The sequence below is a fragment of the Solea senegalensis genome, linkage group LG16 (genome assembly GCF_019176455.1).
Source record: "Solea senegalensis isolate Sse05_10M linkage group LG16, IFAPA_SoseM_1, whole genome shotgun sequence".
Classification (NCBI taxonomy): domain Eukaryota; kingdom Metazoa; phylum Chordata; class Actinopteri; order Pleuronectiformes; family Soleidae; genus Solea; species Solea senegalensis.
In genome coordinates this window covers 4,251,552-4,266,804 of record NC_058036.1, presented here as the reverse complement: position 1 = coordinate 4,266,804, position 15,253 = coordinate 4,251,552, and the positions used below count along the sequence as shown (strand labels likewise).

Genomic DNA, 15,253 nt, shown 5'->3' with positions numbered 1-15,253 from the left:
TACACCGGGGGCTGTGTGTGTGTGTGTGTGTGTGTGTGTGTGTACCTTGCAAACACGGCGAGAATGCTTACAACACAGACAAAGCAGTGTTTTGGTGACACAGCGTATGTTTCTGTGGAGACAGAGAGGGCGTCTCACACACACACACACTCACACGCTGCGGGGAAACGAGGAGGGGGAAAAAAATGAAACAAAGATATGAAAAAGAAGAAGCACCTCCGCCTCTCTCGTCCTTGTTTGAGTCCTTGATGCTGTTGAAGTGAGTGGGAGTATTGGAAACCCACTTGTTGTGTAACAGTTTTTCCCATCCCCCACACCATCGCCAAACACCACTACAACGAGGTTGTATTAGATCAGCTGTCATCTACTGGAGTGGGCTATATCGAATGGCATAATTAGCTGGTACAGGCAGCCAATTACAAAGTACAATTTTAAAATATAATAATATTTTTTTAACCGTTAAACACCTAAGCCTCAAAATGTCCATCCAGACATATTTTAACCATAAAGGGGACAGAAAATGTCCTGTAACTAAGTTATTTTGCCAATTTTTTCCCAGAATAACTTTCAATATCTGGCAGTCGTTTACAATAAACAATTTAAAATGAAGAAAAATTTAGAAACAACACTGTAGGTGTACATGATTTTGGAAATTACCGTAATAACCACATGTTGGCTTTCACGTGCAACTTCTTGGATTTTTTTTCCGAACTGTTGCGTAATTACAGTAATGCAAAGTTGCAGTTGTGCAAACGCGTCGTGTGAGTTAAGGAGACTTAAGGAGCTAACAATCATTTTTCCTTACAACAACTTTTAGGAATCTTATTCCTAGGCATGGAACAATATAAAAATGTCCAGTCTCGATTATCCTGACCAAAACAGTAACGATTCACGATATTCTTTATTTTTTAGATTGGACATACAAGGACAACTGTATGAGGGTGAGTTGGATGGCATCTTCACATGCAACTCATATGACGCCATGCACTGATGTCAGAGGAGACACCAGTGCACAGTAAAACGTTGGGAGCCTGGACTTGACTGTATTTGTAAATTGGGACAAATACAATTCCATCCGTCCATCCATCCATTTTCTACCACTTTATCCTCCACATGGACAAAGGACGACATAGGAGGGGTACACTCTGGACAGTTCGCCAGTCCATCACAGGGCCACGTATAGAGATAAAACAACCATTCACTCTCACCTACGGTCAATTTACCTAATCCCCCATATTGCATGTTTTTGGATGTTTTTGCATGTTTCTGTCGTTGCATTTCATGTTCAAGATGAATGGAGGAAAAAAACAGCTCTACATCAGGATCAGAACGGTTATTTCACCTTAACCAGCATCCACCTCTTACTCCCCCAGTTCATTCCTCCTTTGCCTCAGCTATTGTAACATGTTTTGCAGGCATGGATGGAACAGAGTGAGAGAGCGAGAGAGAGAGAGACACTACGTCTCTGCTCTGCAGTGAAGTGGAATGATGCACATCAAGGGTAGAGCTGCCGCAGCAGCATGTTGTGCGCGTGCGTACGTGCACATGTGCATAAGCAGAGAGGTTCATTTTGGTTTGGTCACCACGTGAGACACGACGTGGAGAGTGATCATGACAAGGGGGAAAAAAGAGCAGGACTTTGTGCCAATGATGAGCCACAGTGATGGTGTAGAGTGTCTGAAAAGGAAAGGCTGAGTCAGTTGAGAGGAGAGGCATGAGTGACGTGAGCGATAGCCGCAGTAGGCCAGCGCAGTCTCACATCTCCTCACTGTACATTTTCCGCCTCTGGTCGGTTTTTGTGAATCTCCACGGAGATTTGCACTTAGCGAGCACAGGTGATGTATTATTCATGTGCGCAGTCAATCAGTGAGGGAGTAAATGCAACCTGCATACAGACACATTCCTCGTGGCCTCAGACAGACAAAGACGCTGGTTTCTAATATGAGGGCAGATAATTGGGGAGGCTGGAAGCTGCGCGACGAAGACCAAAAGCACAGCGACGACGAAATATATAAAGCCTGAGTAAATTCAATCAGTGAGACAAGTGAATAAAAAAAAATGAATGCATCACAAATTGTGCAAAATAATGTATTAGATCAGGTGTAGGAGGAGAAGTGAGCCATAGATGTCGCCTTGCTGTTGTCATTTCCACACAAGCAGCTCAGAACTGGAGCCGATGCCATGGGATTTTCCAACCTATTAACCATTACTATTTATAGCATGTGACCTACTGGACAAGAAACTGTTCATCTAAGAACACCATGTCTGATGATTTGGTTCATGGGGGTTATGGGCAGACATTGATAATGTGTTGTTGCATAAGCGTAGAATCATTTTTTATTTATTTTTTCCTTTTTAAATGACATTTGTTTGGTTTTTGTAGCCTTTACAGAGGCTGCCATCTTGTGCCACCATGTTTCCACAAACCAAGCACAGCGTGTGTTTTTGCATTTATGAACAAAGGAAGAAGAACAGCATCCTTTTCTGGCGAATGTAGTTTGGAAAACGGGAGAAGTGACGGGACCTTTTTTCATTACAGACGCTAAGGTTTTGAAATGCAACTTTCAAGTGCTTGACAGGTCATAGTCACCCAATCAATGAGGGGATTCATGTGTTTTTTTTTCCCCCCAGACCACATACACCTCAGGCTGCAGGAGCCAGGGATCAAAGCACCATGTCCAGAAACCCTTTTGTATCATACTTTGAGCTATTTAAATATCATCTTCCTGTGCTGTGAGATGAGATGAGTGGAAGATGTTCACCAGTGAGCCTCTCAGTCTGAATTCCTCTGAGTGTGTAAAAACAAGAAAAGGCTTGTCATGTGGGCAGGGTCGGACAGAGACAGGATGTTACACTATATGTTTTTTTCCTGTTGAGAGACGTCGTAGTTTTTGAACTGCCTCGCTGTGAAAGAGGGTCTTCGTGCACAGTTGCGATCTGTTTGTTGTCCACATTATTACGGAAATCTGTCATTACATTACATTACATTACATGTCATTTAGCAGATGCTTTTATCCAAAGCGACCTAGAGAGAGGCCACCACGCTCACTCATTAACCTTCTACCGCTTTATCCTTCATATGGGCCAATGCCAATCTCAGCTGACCAAGGGCAAAAGGCAGAGCACACCCTGGACAGGTCACCAGTCCATCACAGGGGAGAGGCCGCCAATAATTTGCTATATCAGAGTAGAGCAAGGGCCACACGGTGGTGTAGTGGTTAGCACTCTCGCCTTGCAGCGAGAAGACCCGGGTTTGAGCCCCGGTTGGAACAAGAGAACACTTTCTGCATGGAGTTTGCATGTTCTCCCCGTGTGTGCGTGGGTTCTCTCCGGGTACTCCGGCTTCCTCCCACAGTCCAAAAACATGCAATGTGGGGAATAGGTGAATTGGACACTCTAAATTGACCGTAGGTGTGAGAGTGAATGGTTGTTTGTCTCTATCTGTGTGTGGTCCTGCGATGGACTGGCGAACTGTCCAGGGTGTACCCCGCCTATTGCCCAATGTAGCTGAGATTGGCACAGCACCCCCCGTGACCCTCTGCTGGAGGATAAAGCGGTTAGATGATGACTGACTGATGACTGACTGAGAGTAGAGCAAATGTAGACCACACCCCTGAGAGCGTCATGTAAATGAAACATCTGCCTGCTGTGTGACACAACAGAGAGACAACCAACCAGAACGATTGATGGTTAGGTCCAAAAAACATTACACATGGGCCCTGTGTGATGGTTTCAGCTACGAAACATAGCTGAAACCATTGTGTAAGCCCCAAGCCTTTTCATGACCTCAACAGCTAATCACTCTGTCCTCCTCTGTGACTCAGAGCTAAAGCATCGAGGGTATCAAGTGAGCTCAAAGGTCACCGAGAGAGTTTAGGATTATGTAAGAAAGAACCGCTGATATTTTACCCTGTCTGACGTATGAGGCGAGCAACTATAAACTATGAAACTATGTACCAACTGATGTGTTCAATGCACATGTTTGCAAGGAAATGACCCCAGTATGAAATAGAATAGTTTAGTTTTATTCTTAAAAACAAAACCAAAGCATTATGAAGAGCTGCTGTGTTTGAGCCTCACAAATGCTCAGAGAGATGTAGCCTGTGTGGACACTAGTGCACTAGTTCAGCGTTTCCCAACCCTGATCCACAGGGAACACTGCCCTGCATGTTTTAGATGTTGCCCGGCTCCAACACACCTGATTCCGATGAACAGCTCTTTGTCAGGCTTCTGCAGAGTTTGATGACGAGCTGACCATTCGAATCAGGTGTGATGGAGCAGGGCAACATCGAAAACACGCAGGGCAGTGTTCCCTGAGGACCAGGGTTGGGAAACACTGCACTAATTGATCAGTAAAAGAGATTGAAGTCACGCCACAGGTCCAGCGTGTAAGAATTAGTGACGTCTCATGGTGAGATCGTAACAATTTCTGCACGCAATGACGAATGTCACGACTTTTTCCAATGACATTACTGTCCAACACTGGGAAAACCTGCTGTGTTTGAGCATCAGAAATGCTCAAGAAATGTAACTATACTGCTTTAAAAACAGGTACTACTGGAAATCTAACAAAGACATTACAGTTGTCCCTCTGGTCTTCTTGGCCCCTTTTCCCTCTAACATCTAACATCTAACACATCCTCCCCCAAAAAGATCTGGAGAAATTAATCCACGTTTTTATAATCTCTCAGATGGCATCGACCAGCGTATTGCAGGACACTGCCAATAACTGCCAGACATCTAAAGTGAAAGTTGTCTTGGAAAAAGAGGGGTTAAATCTCTTTTAAAAACCTTTGTTTCCATTACAATTTTTTATTGCGGTGCTTAGTTTTGTACTCTTGCCTTTGCAGCAAGAAGACCTGGGTATAATATAACCTGGGATTAGGTAAATTGGACACTCTAAATTGACGGTAGGTGAGTGTTAGAGAGGATGGTTGTTTGTCTCTATATGTGGCCCTGTGATGGGCCCCCGCAACCTTCATATGGAGGATAAAGCAGTAGAAGGTGGATGGATGGATGTCTAGGTTTTGCGTATTTCAATGGAAACCTAACTCCTGAGACAAAATAGCTGCATCATGTTTGAGCTATTGTCCACCGCCAGTCACTACATGTAAGCAAGTCAGTTCTGTTGTGTTGTGTTTTAATGGGATTTACTGACCCAAAATATCGGGGGATTAAAAAAAAAGTTGGAGGTAAAGGGTGCCACACCCGCCGACACAGCCTTCAACGTGTGAAAGCGCAGAATGATTGGAGGAACATCTCCATGGCGATGCGATGACGTCTTCTTTCCTTGTTCTTATTGGAGGAAACCCCGCGGCCTCAGCCGCTGCCGCGTCCCGGTCTATCAAACTACCCGTGAAGGCCCGCCTCTCTCCCCCGCGCTAAACAACTACTGGTTCACACGGCGACGAGCTTCTATCAATCAAGTGCGGAACCGCGTTATGATTGGGGAGTCGACGTCCTTATGACCCACCCCCTTTTTAGCAAGCACAGTAGGACTCTTGCTGCTGCGGCCGTTCCCCTCGCCTTTCTGACGAGTCTGTCAAATCGGACCAGTATTACGAGCAAACTTGTCCCTCATTTAACCACAAACCGTAAGTACACTCTCGTTTTCTTCGTCGTCTGTGTCGTGTGTTGTCACAAGACAACCGTTAAAGGTCACGTACTGCAGTCAATCCAAGGTTTAGTGCGACTAACGGCAACGAGACATTTTTTTACTGAAAGGAGTGGCCAAAGCCTGCTGGCTACAGCTAACTCGCTAGCTGCACCCACCAGACAGCTTTGTGGCGGGTGTGCCATCAAATGTCTCCCTTCAGTGCTCGTAGCAAACCTCGGATCGTTGTTTGACTCGACATGGTGTGAGGCATTCTTTACACTAGAGGTAGTCAAAGCGGGGTTGGCAATATTGGCAATATTGGCAATGCGAGTGTTTGAACGCGGATTTTCTCTCTCTTTGAAGTATTTAGGTAATTGCCTTTTACTCAAGGACTCGCACTTAAAAGCGAATACCCCGCGGACGTGTGTTCTTTACCTCTATTATACATTTTTATTTTGCTGTTGAGTTCCACATCTGATCATTTTAACCTCTCTTCGCAGCTCTTACGGTGGTGCCCTGAAGAACCGAGCTCTTGCTGCACACTGTCCTATCTGAGCAGTCGTCGACTGTTAACGAAGCCCGGATCTCTGCCATCTCACTCCCTCCAAAAAACCGCAAACTATGGAGAAATCCGAACTTATTCAAATGGCCAAGCTGGCGGAGCAGACCGAGCGCTACGAGGACATGGCGAGTTACATGAAGCAGTATACGGAGTCGGGCCAAGTTCTATCAGACGAGGATAGGAACCTGCTGTCCGTCGCCTATAAAAATGTGGTTGGGGCGAGGCGGTCTGCATGGAGGGTGTTGTCCAGTGCAGGGAAGAACGATTCGAAGGGGAAGTTGGTCGCTAAGTATAAGGAGACAGTGGAACAGGAACTAAAAAGCACCTGCGAAATCGTTTTGGTAAAGTATAATTTTTTTTTACTATTTAATTATTTTTGTTTTTTTAATCTGCTGAATGTCTTTCAGGGGTGGATTGATCTAGGATATTGTACACCACGTTAAAAAGCTGGTGATTGTCATTAACTGAGAAAATCATTAAACTTTCTCGGGAATGACTTGAAAATGCTTGCTTGCCCAGATGTAGTCTGCGTGATTTATTTTGAAGTGCCACAAGGAGGAGCTTTCATCTGGCCAGTCATTCCATTCTTGTTGCAATAACATAGTAAATAGCTATTTTGGTCAGGGAAAGCATGGTTAGAATTTTTCATATTGTCTTATGGATGCCTGATGGATGTCTTTTTTTTTTTAATGTATAACGAGAACCACCTCCCTGGCAGGGCAGAACAACTTATTTACAACTATAGGTCTTTAGTCAAGAAAAGAAGAATTTGTCATGTTAAAATGTTTTCTTGTATAGCCTTTCTTCGGGAATATTAGTAAAAGGGGGAGAAAACCTATTCACACAATTGAAGTGTTATCATCTGTGCTGACATTTTAAAAAGTCTTCACTTTTCATGTACATGTACGCACGGGTCAGGAATGTTTTAAAAATGGCATCTTCCCTGTTTTCTGTGAGGCCCTCTGGTGTTTAAAAAAGGCCTCTTTACCCAAAAGGACAAGGAAGTATTGTGTGGTCCTCCCACCATGCCTGCCTAATGGGAATCTGTGTGTAGAACAATAGGCTTGGAACCCTGCTAGGGTGTTAACTGACAGCAAGGTGTCTCTGAATGGGCGGAGAAAGAACTGAAGCCACACACACAGGAGCGATAACCGGTACACCCTGTTTTCTGTGAAGCTGTATTATGCTCTTTGTCTATGCAGTCCCATTGGGGTAATAGAAATGTAATGCAAGCAAGATTTTATATGCATTGATGACTCCAACGCCCAATTTGTGCAGTTTACCAAAAGTGACACCACCTGCGTAGTCCTTTAAACCATGCTTGATGGTTCAATTTGTTAGACATTACTATCTGCATTTCAAAGCGAACTTTCACTGACATACCAGGAGTGAGAAGACGATTTTACCTCTAATGCAAAAGCACAAAAATGCTTCCCCCAATACTGCTGTCATTAAATGCTTTGCTCCTGCTTGATTCATGATGAAACAATAATGGTAATTGTTGCAATAGTCTTGAATTATATATATCGATATCATTAATAGTGCTGCAAAATGTGTTGAAAGGTATAATGGTTCACAATCAAGTTACAAGTCTCTAGTCAAAGACTAATTTGACTGTTTTTTAGATATCCATCTACTGATAAGATAAATGTAATTGTGTTCTATGGCTGCATCACACAGCCTTATCCTTGGGCCAGTCATTTTTTCCCATGGGCGTGGTGGTGCTATTGCATGACTGCAACTCAGCTTTCAGTGTCTGAGTGTTGACTGAAAGTTTGTCACTAGACCAGGGTGTGTTGGTCTTCATGCCTGAACTTGTTGACTCAGAGGCAGAAGAGCAGGGACTTTAGACGACAAGTAAGCTGCTAATGTGGCCATCTTGGTTGGTTTCCTGCACAGCAGATTGTGAAACCAGACTTATCTCAGGAAAAAGCAGGTCTTGTTGCAAGGCAGCACAAGCATGGGCATGTTTGGTTTCCTCAAACCAGACAGGATGTCCGGTGAGTGGATTTAGTATATGCACCTCATTTAACAGAACTGACACCTGAAGGTTTATAACAAATCAATTAAGTGTCAAATAAGTCATTGTCCTGTATTTTTATTTTGTTGCTATAATACTGTATCCACTTTGTACTTCTAGTGTTTTAATCATATTTATAAATGGGGCCTTGTTAGCTTTTTTATTGGCAAGTAGGAAACCTCTGAGCATCTGTGGCAGCATCTCACCACTGTCCCACTGTCCACATACAGATCCTGCACCGCCCTCGCATACTTCTTTGATTCCTGACTTCCTCCTACCATACCACTGTTCCTCTCTTGGCACCCAATAATACATAGGCTTTCATTCGATCCACAAAGACACAGTGCAACTCCCTCTATATTTCTCCACCCGCGCTCTCAAAGCAAGTAATACCTTTTGTAATTAGTACAATTTGAACCTTTTTGTCCTTGAAAATCAGAACAGCTACACTTACAATCCTCAGACATTTTCTCACTCTCCTGTGCCTCTCCATACCTCCACATGTATATCACCTGGACCGATTTCCTTCCCACTCTTCATCCTCTTCATGGCTGTCCTCACTTCCTCCTTATTACAAATCCGCTGTACTTCCTGAGGCACCGTCTCCCCTCACTCTATCTCATTTTCCTCATTCATCAGCTCCTCAAAATAATCCTTCCATCTTCATTGTGTTCACTTGTTAGAACATTTCCGTCTCTGTCCGTAATCACTTTAGCTTGCTGCATATCCTCTCCAGCGCCGTCTCCCTATTTAGCCAATTGATACAAGTCCTTCTCTCCTTGGTGTCCAGCCTCTCATACAGCTTGTTATAAGCCTATGCCACTTCTCTTTGCTGCGTGCCTCCAACTTTTTTCTTTGTCATCCTCTTCCTTTAAATACTCTCCTGTACTCCTTGTTGCCCCACCAAGTTTCCTTATCCTCTTTCCTCTGTTTAGGGGGTACACCAAACACCTTGACTGTATCTGGTAGCACTTTACCAACTCTCATAACCTGTCACAACTCCTCCCTGAACTCTGCACACCACTTCCTTTTTCAGCTTCCGCCATTTAATCCTTAGCTCCACCTTCACTTTCTCCTCCTTCTTGGTTTCCAAAGTCATCCTACAGACTACCTACCATCCAATGCTGCCTAGCCACAGTCTCCCCTGGCCTCTCATGTCTCCTTCAGATTGCATCTTTTGCACTATGTGAAGTCTACCTGTGAGCACCCTATGCTCCTCCCTCTTCCTGAAATATGTATAGACTACAGCCTTTTCTCTCCATCCTTAAGCATGGACAACATTCAATATCACACCTTTAATTTTAACCCCTACCCTCTTTCGTTGTCTTGTCGAAAACACGGTAGAACACTATCCATCTCCGATGTTCCTGGCCTTGCTTTCCTTTCACTTTGTCTCTTGTACACACTATATGCACCTTCTCTACATTAAATCAGCCAGCTCTCTCTCCCTTTACTAGTTGTATTCCCTACATGTTAAGTCTGTACTCTTGCCTCCACACTCCTACCCTTCCTTTTGTCTCACTGCCTCTTAACATACCTTCCCTCTCCCTCCTTTTTTTTTTGTCAGGGGAGCAGTTTTGTTGTTAACAAAGGCCTTGACTCATCTGGTATGGCAGAGTACTCAGTGATGCGCATACTTGATTTGACAAAGGTTTTTTTTATATATATATATATATATATATATATATATATATATATGTATATATATATATATATATATATATATATGTGTGTGTGTGTGTATATATTTCAAGCAATTATGATCTCTACAGGGACCAGTATTTATAATTTGCACAAGGCCTTTGTTGGTAGGAAAGCAAATGTTAAATGTTGGTAATTTAATCTTACAGATGTTGTATTTAGTTCAGAGCTTCAGAGTGTAGGGCTATCAGTGAAGGAATTTCCCTTGGTGGTTTGGTATCGACATCTGTCCTGACTGATCCAATCACATGGGGACAGTAATGAGTACAAGTCAGGACACTCCCAATCCATCCTGTATGCCTATTTGGATCTGATCACAAAGACTCATTCAGTTTGGTTTGAAGATGTATGTGGCTGCATTCTTAAGCATCCATCCATCTTTTTCACTCTCATTATCTTATGTAACTTGACTAAAACTGGGACTTTTTTTAAACGGTGTCCTAGGAAAGACGGACTCAACTGTGTTTTAGTTAGTCTACAAACTGGTTTGTTTCCAGGGGGCTTGTACTTTTAGATAGTTCAGGATCCTTCTGAGTGAAAGGACACCAATAGCTGTTGATTTTGTTTGTTGCTGCTTCAATGCATTATTGTAGTAATACTTGCTTCTCGTTAAGTAGAGGAATGTCAGGGTTCGTCCTCTTATATAAAAATGTAGAAGCAGGAGTGTCTAGACATTTCTAGACATCTTATCAGTTGAAACAGTTTCTTTTGAACCCATTCACATCTACCTTTTACCTTCCCATATGCTAGCCTCCCTCTAGCATAAAAATGTTATGACCTTTTTTTTTAATATTGTGATTTCATTCTGGAGTTTTTATGTGCATATCAAAAGTATGCATTAAAACAAGCGAAGTGTAATTGGTGAACTTCACCCACAGTGTGTTATGGATATATTAGGATACTTGGTTTTATATTTTGGTATGTTTTAGCCTCATGCTTACATTGCGACACCCCTCAACTAAGTTTTGAAAATTAATCAAAAAAGATACAATTTAACACTATCTATTATCTTGGAATTTAGTCCAAGTAGTGTGTGTGACCACTCATTCTCCTTGCATGTGTGCACCAACTGTAATATCAGTGGTGAAGTGTTTCCCTGTTATTTGTTACAATTGTGAAGTAACTGCATTATTAATAATTCTTATTACTAGCAGTAGTGGATTAAACATGAATTTAAATATATTACTGAATCATATTTTATGCAAAAACACAGACTGCTAATGCTACCACAGTACAAGGTTACAATGTATCATATTTTTGTCTCCACAGAAACTCCTGGATGATTATTTAATTTCACATTCCAAAACTCCTGAGAGCAAAGTCTTCTATCTAAAGATGAAGGGGGATTACTACAGATACCTTGCTGAAGTTGCCGTTGATGCTGACAGAGCCGGTGAGTTTACATATCTACTCTACCCAACATTTTAAATTTCAAGCTATGCTGTTTTTTTGTTTTTGCTCATTTATATGTTTCTTTGTGTATACTATGTTGAATCATTTTGTGCTGGTGCACCTAAATGAAAGCGCAGCTGTATTATCTTAGAAATGTGGCTATAAATTTGAGGTCTTGGAGACTTGTTAGCTTTAGTTTTTCTTGGATACCAGTCTTCTTAAATGACCCACTGATCATTCTTGGAATACCAGTGATACCAGTGAGTTGTTTTGTTGGGTAGAAGCAAGACTGGTGTGCTTGGTCTCTCTGCCATTGCTTAGCTGATGTAGCCATTATTTAATGTCAGGGGGCAACAAGCATTAACAGTGCAAAGTTTTGAACAAAGTTGGAGTATCAGAGAGGGCCGCCGTGGTAACGGAACTTTGACCGCAGAAAATTAAATTGTTTTATTGCAGTGTGCAATATACTCTCATCAGATAATTCTGCCTTCAGTCCGTCGGTTGTGCCTTCAGTGTCTTTTTAAAATTTTCCTCACTCTGCGACAGTTTACCCTGTGTGAACCCAGTCAAATCTGTGAAGGATTTGGTTATGCACTGCAGACATGTCTGGGAAAGATGCTGTTTTGGCCAACTATGAAATCTCAGAAAAAGGGAACCACTCACAAATGTGTTTGGGGTTTTTCCTCCTCGTGTGCTAGAGGTGGGCTTAACATAATGACAGAAGCAACATCTTGCAACGTTTAGATACATGGCAGCCACCGCAGAGCAGCGGGTCTCTGGATCATTGATCTGTTTGGTTGAAGGTCTGTCCACTTGAGTACAGGGGCATTTGTATCTTGGAGGTGGGATTTGATGACTACACCTTTTCCAGATCTGTACCAATCTCAAATGAGATTGAGATGCAATCTGGCTGAACGGTTGTTGTTGTTCAGGGAAAAATACTTGGTTTGAGCCGAGCTGAGGTTTTAAACCATGGTTAACAGGGATATTGGTTCATAGTTTAATCTCTAGTTGTCACTATTGTGCTTGAGCCACTGATAAGGGAAGTATTTATTGGTAGCAAGCAAATGTTCATAGGTTTCTCTGCCACATGGGTTATTTTGTTGGCTCAATGAAACGATATAATTTGCTGTTACTTTCAATACAAATGTATGTAATATTGAAAACCTGTTAAGACATACTCAAACACATTCTACTCAAATTAAACTGTATTTAAAATATGATGGCCCTAAATTTGGATTTTAACCTTGAATGAAACTAATTATTATAATCATTGATTCCTTCCTGCTACTTCAGACTATACCGATAAGTCAATGGCTGCATACCAGGATGCACTTGATAAAAGCAAGAAAGAGATGGCGGCCACAAATCCCATCCGCTTGGGCTTGGCTCTCAACTTCTCTGTCTTCCACTATGAGATCAAAGACTGCCAAGAAGAAGCCTGCAGTTTGGCTAAAGAGGTCAGCAGCATTTTCTCTTAAAAATGCCTCAAACGCTCAGTTGTCTGTACATGCAATGTGCAATTAGTATCCTTTTTTGTTTTGTTTATAGGCATTCGATGACGCCATTGCACAGCTTGACACATTAAGTGAGGAGTCCTACAAAGACAGCACTCTTATCATGCAGCTCCTGCGAGACAACCTGACTGTAAGTATTCTACTTCACTATGGCATGCAAATGATCATTACTGTGGAACAACATTTGGCTCGTCACCATCTGTCTTTGTTTCAGACTTGTACAAGATAATGCTCAGTGTGTTTTAAGTGGTACAACGTGGGTCAAAGTGCATACTTTAGGTACTTCCCCCTCCATAAGCAGACATGTAAGGCAAAGCTGTCTCAACACTGTCTAAAGTGTAATGGTTGTCAAATAACTAAAATAAACAGTTGCATGCAATTATTGGCTGCTAACCGTAAAGTGGAATTCAATTGTTTATCTGTCTAGTGATTTGTCTGAATGACTAAAATGAGTTACAACTAGTCCAGTATTTACAAGCAAGTATAAATGACACAAAAATCGGGCAATATGTCGGAAAACTTGTCTCTTCACCAGCTGTTTTCATCATCAAAGTAAAGATTATAGATGGCTGTTGTTCCCTGGGATGCCATAACTGTCAGAGATGGGCTAATTGGAGAGCATTTTACTGGATCCCCAGGGAGACGGTGAGGGTGCTGTTATGAAATGTGTTCACAGCAAGCAGAAGAATACCTAGCGATGGGAACAAACACAAGCAACAAATTTTGTGATTAACTCTTGGAAAATCACGGTCTTGGACGAGATTTACCAAGAGCTAGTCTGTGCAGCAATGTTAAGACAGCAATTATTTGCTTTGCTCTGCTCGTTGCTAATGTTGATGTTATCGAATGACGACAACACTACACTAACTTAAGCCGGTAGACTCCAGGGTTGAACGTCACAAAGCCAGATTGAGTCCATTTGTTTCTCCCTCCAGGCTCTGGTAAGATAAATGGAAGTTAATCAGGAAGTTTTGCAATATATATCGTTCGATCTCCGTCGATATTAAGTGAACTCTAACAGGGTGAATCCAGCGCCAGTCTTGTTCATTTTTGCCGCATCGTAGGCTGCCATGGTGGCAATTCATAGAAACGTGCAACGTCCAGAGCTCTAGGTATATACATCATCAGATGGTGATAGAGGGTGCATAGTTGACTGTTCTAAATATCTTTGTTTCTTTTCTCCCCAGTTATGGACATCAGAACATACTCATCAGGAGGAGAGCGAGGGCGGAGAGGCTGGAGAGGCTGGCGAAGGTGGAGAGGGCGGCGAGAATGAGAACTAAATAACAAGTCCTGTGTTGGTGTCATCTCCAAAATTTAAGGAAAAAAAAAAGTTTTACACATCTGTCATTCCCTATTGTCCTACTCAAAAAAAACACAAAACTCCATTCCTCTGGTTTGTGCCTGTTCTGGCCATCCCATTTTTGCTGTTTCAGTTGGAGGAAAATGATTGATGGCTTGCCAATGATGTTGGACTCTTTAGCTCCACTCTAGCTCTATTTAGAACTGAAGAAAATTTAAGTCCCATCAATTGAGAAAGTTTGTTCACTCCTCCCTATGAGAAATGTTTAGCGCTTTTTTCTTTTAGTGCGTCTGTCTCTACAGTTACATGGTACAGTCACAGCAGCTGAAGTCCAACTATAATCAATATAATTTTCATACTGCAGGGAATGCCAGTGCACTTCATGCTGGCGACAATACTATAGTAGACCTAAGGTAGTGTCCATTTGTGAAATCCTCGCATTCTGCCCTTGTTATGATGCCATTCTATTAGTGAAGCATATCTGTCTGTCGGAGAACTATGTTAACATGAATAAAACATTTTATAAACCATGTTTAAGATTGTCTTTGGTTTCTTTATACTTGCATAATAGATGTGTCAATATTTTGAAATGTCTTGTATCTGTTCTCAAATGTGCTATAGACAAAGATGAGGTTTTATTAATTTAGGAATTTCCTCAGTTGGTCCATATGATACTGCTAATCTGTCATGTATGTGGATGGAAATGACCATATAATAAATGTACGGCATACTTTCACAGAACATGGCTTTTGCAAATACAATATACAATTATTCTAAAGCCTTTTTTCATACAATGAATTATAAATTACCAGTAGTTTAGCCATAGATCAAGATCATGGAATTTAGACCACAAAACCAGATCAAGTTCCCTTATGGAGAATTTATTACATTGTTACTCTGTTTAACTGCTACAGTTATTTTTGTTACATATTATTTAGGCTTTAGAATAAATGTCAATCCAATATAATCTAACATGGACAAGTTGCTTCTTAATTATTACTACTAGATTAAAATATATATTTTTGTATATTACGAATGAATATTTATGTGTATATATATATATATATACATATATATATATATTTTAAGATGGAGCCTGATTTATTTGATAAAGTGATTGGTTGTTTGTTTTAAATTTGGGGCTCTGTCTACTTTTTCCATC

General features: G+C 41.7%; 1 protein-coding gene across 2 annotated transcripts; it reads left to right on the top strand.

Annotated features, from left to right (window-relative positions):
• The first annotated feature begins 5,416 nt into the window (after window positions 1-5,416).
• On the top strand, window positions 5,417-14,623 carry LOC122782968 (14-3-3 protein zeta-like). Of its 2 annotated transcripts, none has more exons than XM_044047584.1 (6): window positions 5,417-5,594; window positions 6,097-6,499; window positions 11,149-11,272; window positions 12,568-12,731; window positions 12,823-12,918; window positions 13,976-14,623. In XM_044047584.1, exons 2-6 carry the CDS (start codon window positions 6,218-6,220, stop codon window positions 14,069-14,071), a joined length of 762 nt encoding a protein of 253 aa, XP_043903519.1. In that variant the 5' UTR covers window positions 5,417-5,594; window positions 6,097-6,217; the 3' UTR covers window positions 14,072-14,623. The 2 variants fall into 2 exon arrangements, with proteins under 2 accessions (XP_043903519.1, XP_043903520.1); XM_044047585.1 differs by lacking the exon at window positions 5,417-5,594 and adding an exon at window positions 5,702-5,966.
• Window positions 14,624-15,253: the final 630 nt, after the last annotated feature.

Excerpts from the sequence above, each read along its gene's own strand:
- LOC122782968 (XM_044047584.1), top strand. The coding sequence starts at position 6,218 with ATGGAGAAATCCGAACTTATTCAAATGGCCAAGCTGGCGGAGCAGACC. Across the intron at positions 11,273-12,567 it reads CGTTGATGCTGACAGAGCCG|ACTATACCGATAAGTCAATG; the intron begins GTGAGTTTACAT and ends CTGCTACTTCAG. Across the intron at positions 12,732-12,822 it reads CCTGCAGTTTGGCTAAAGAG|GCATTCGATGACGCCATTGC; the intron begins GTCAGCAGCATT and ends TTTTGTTTATAG.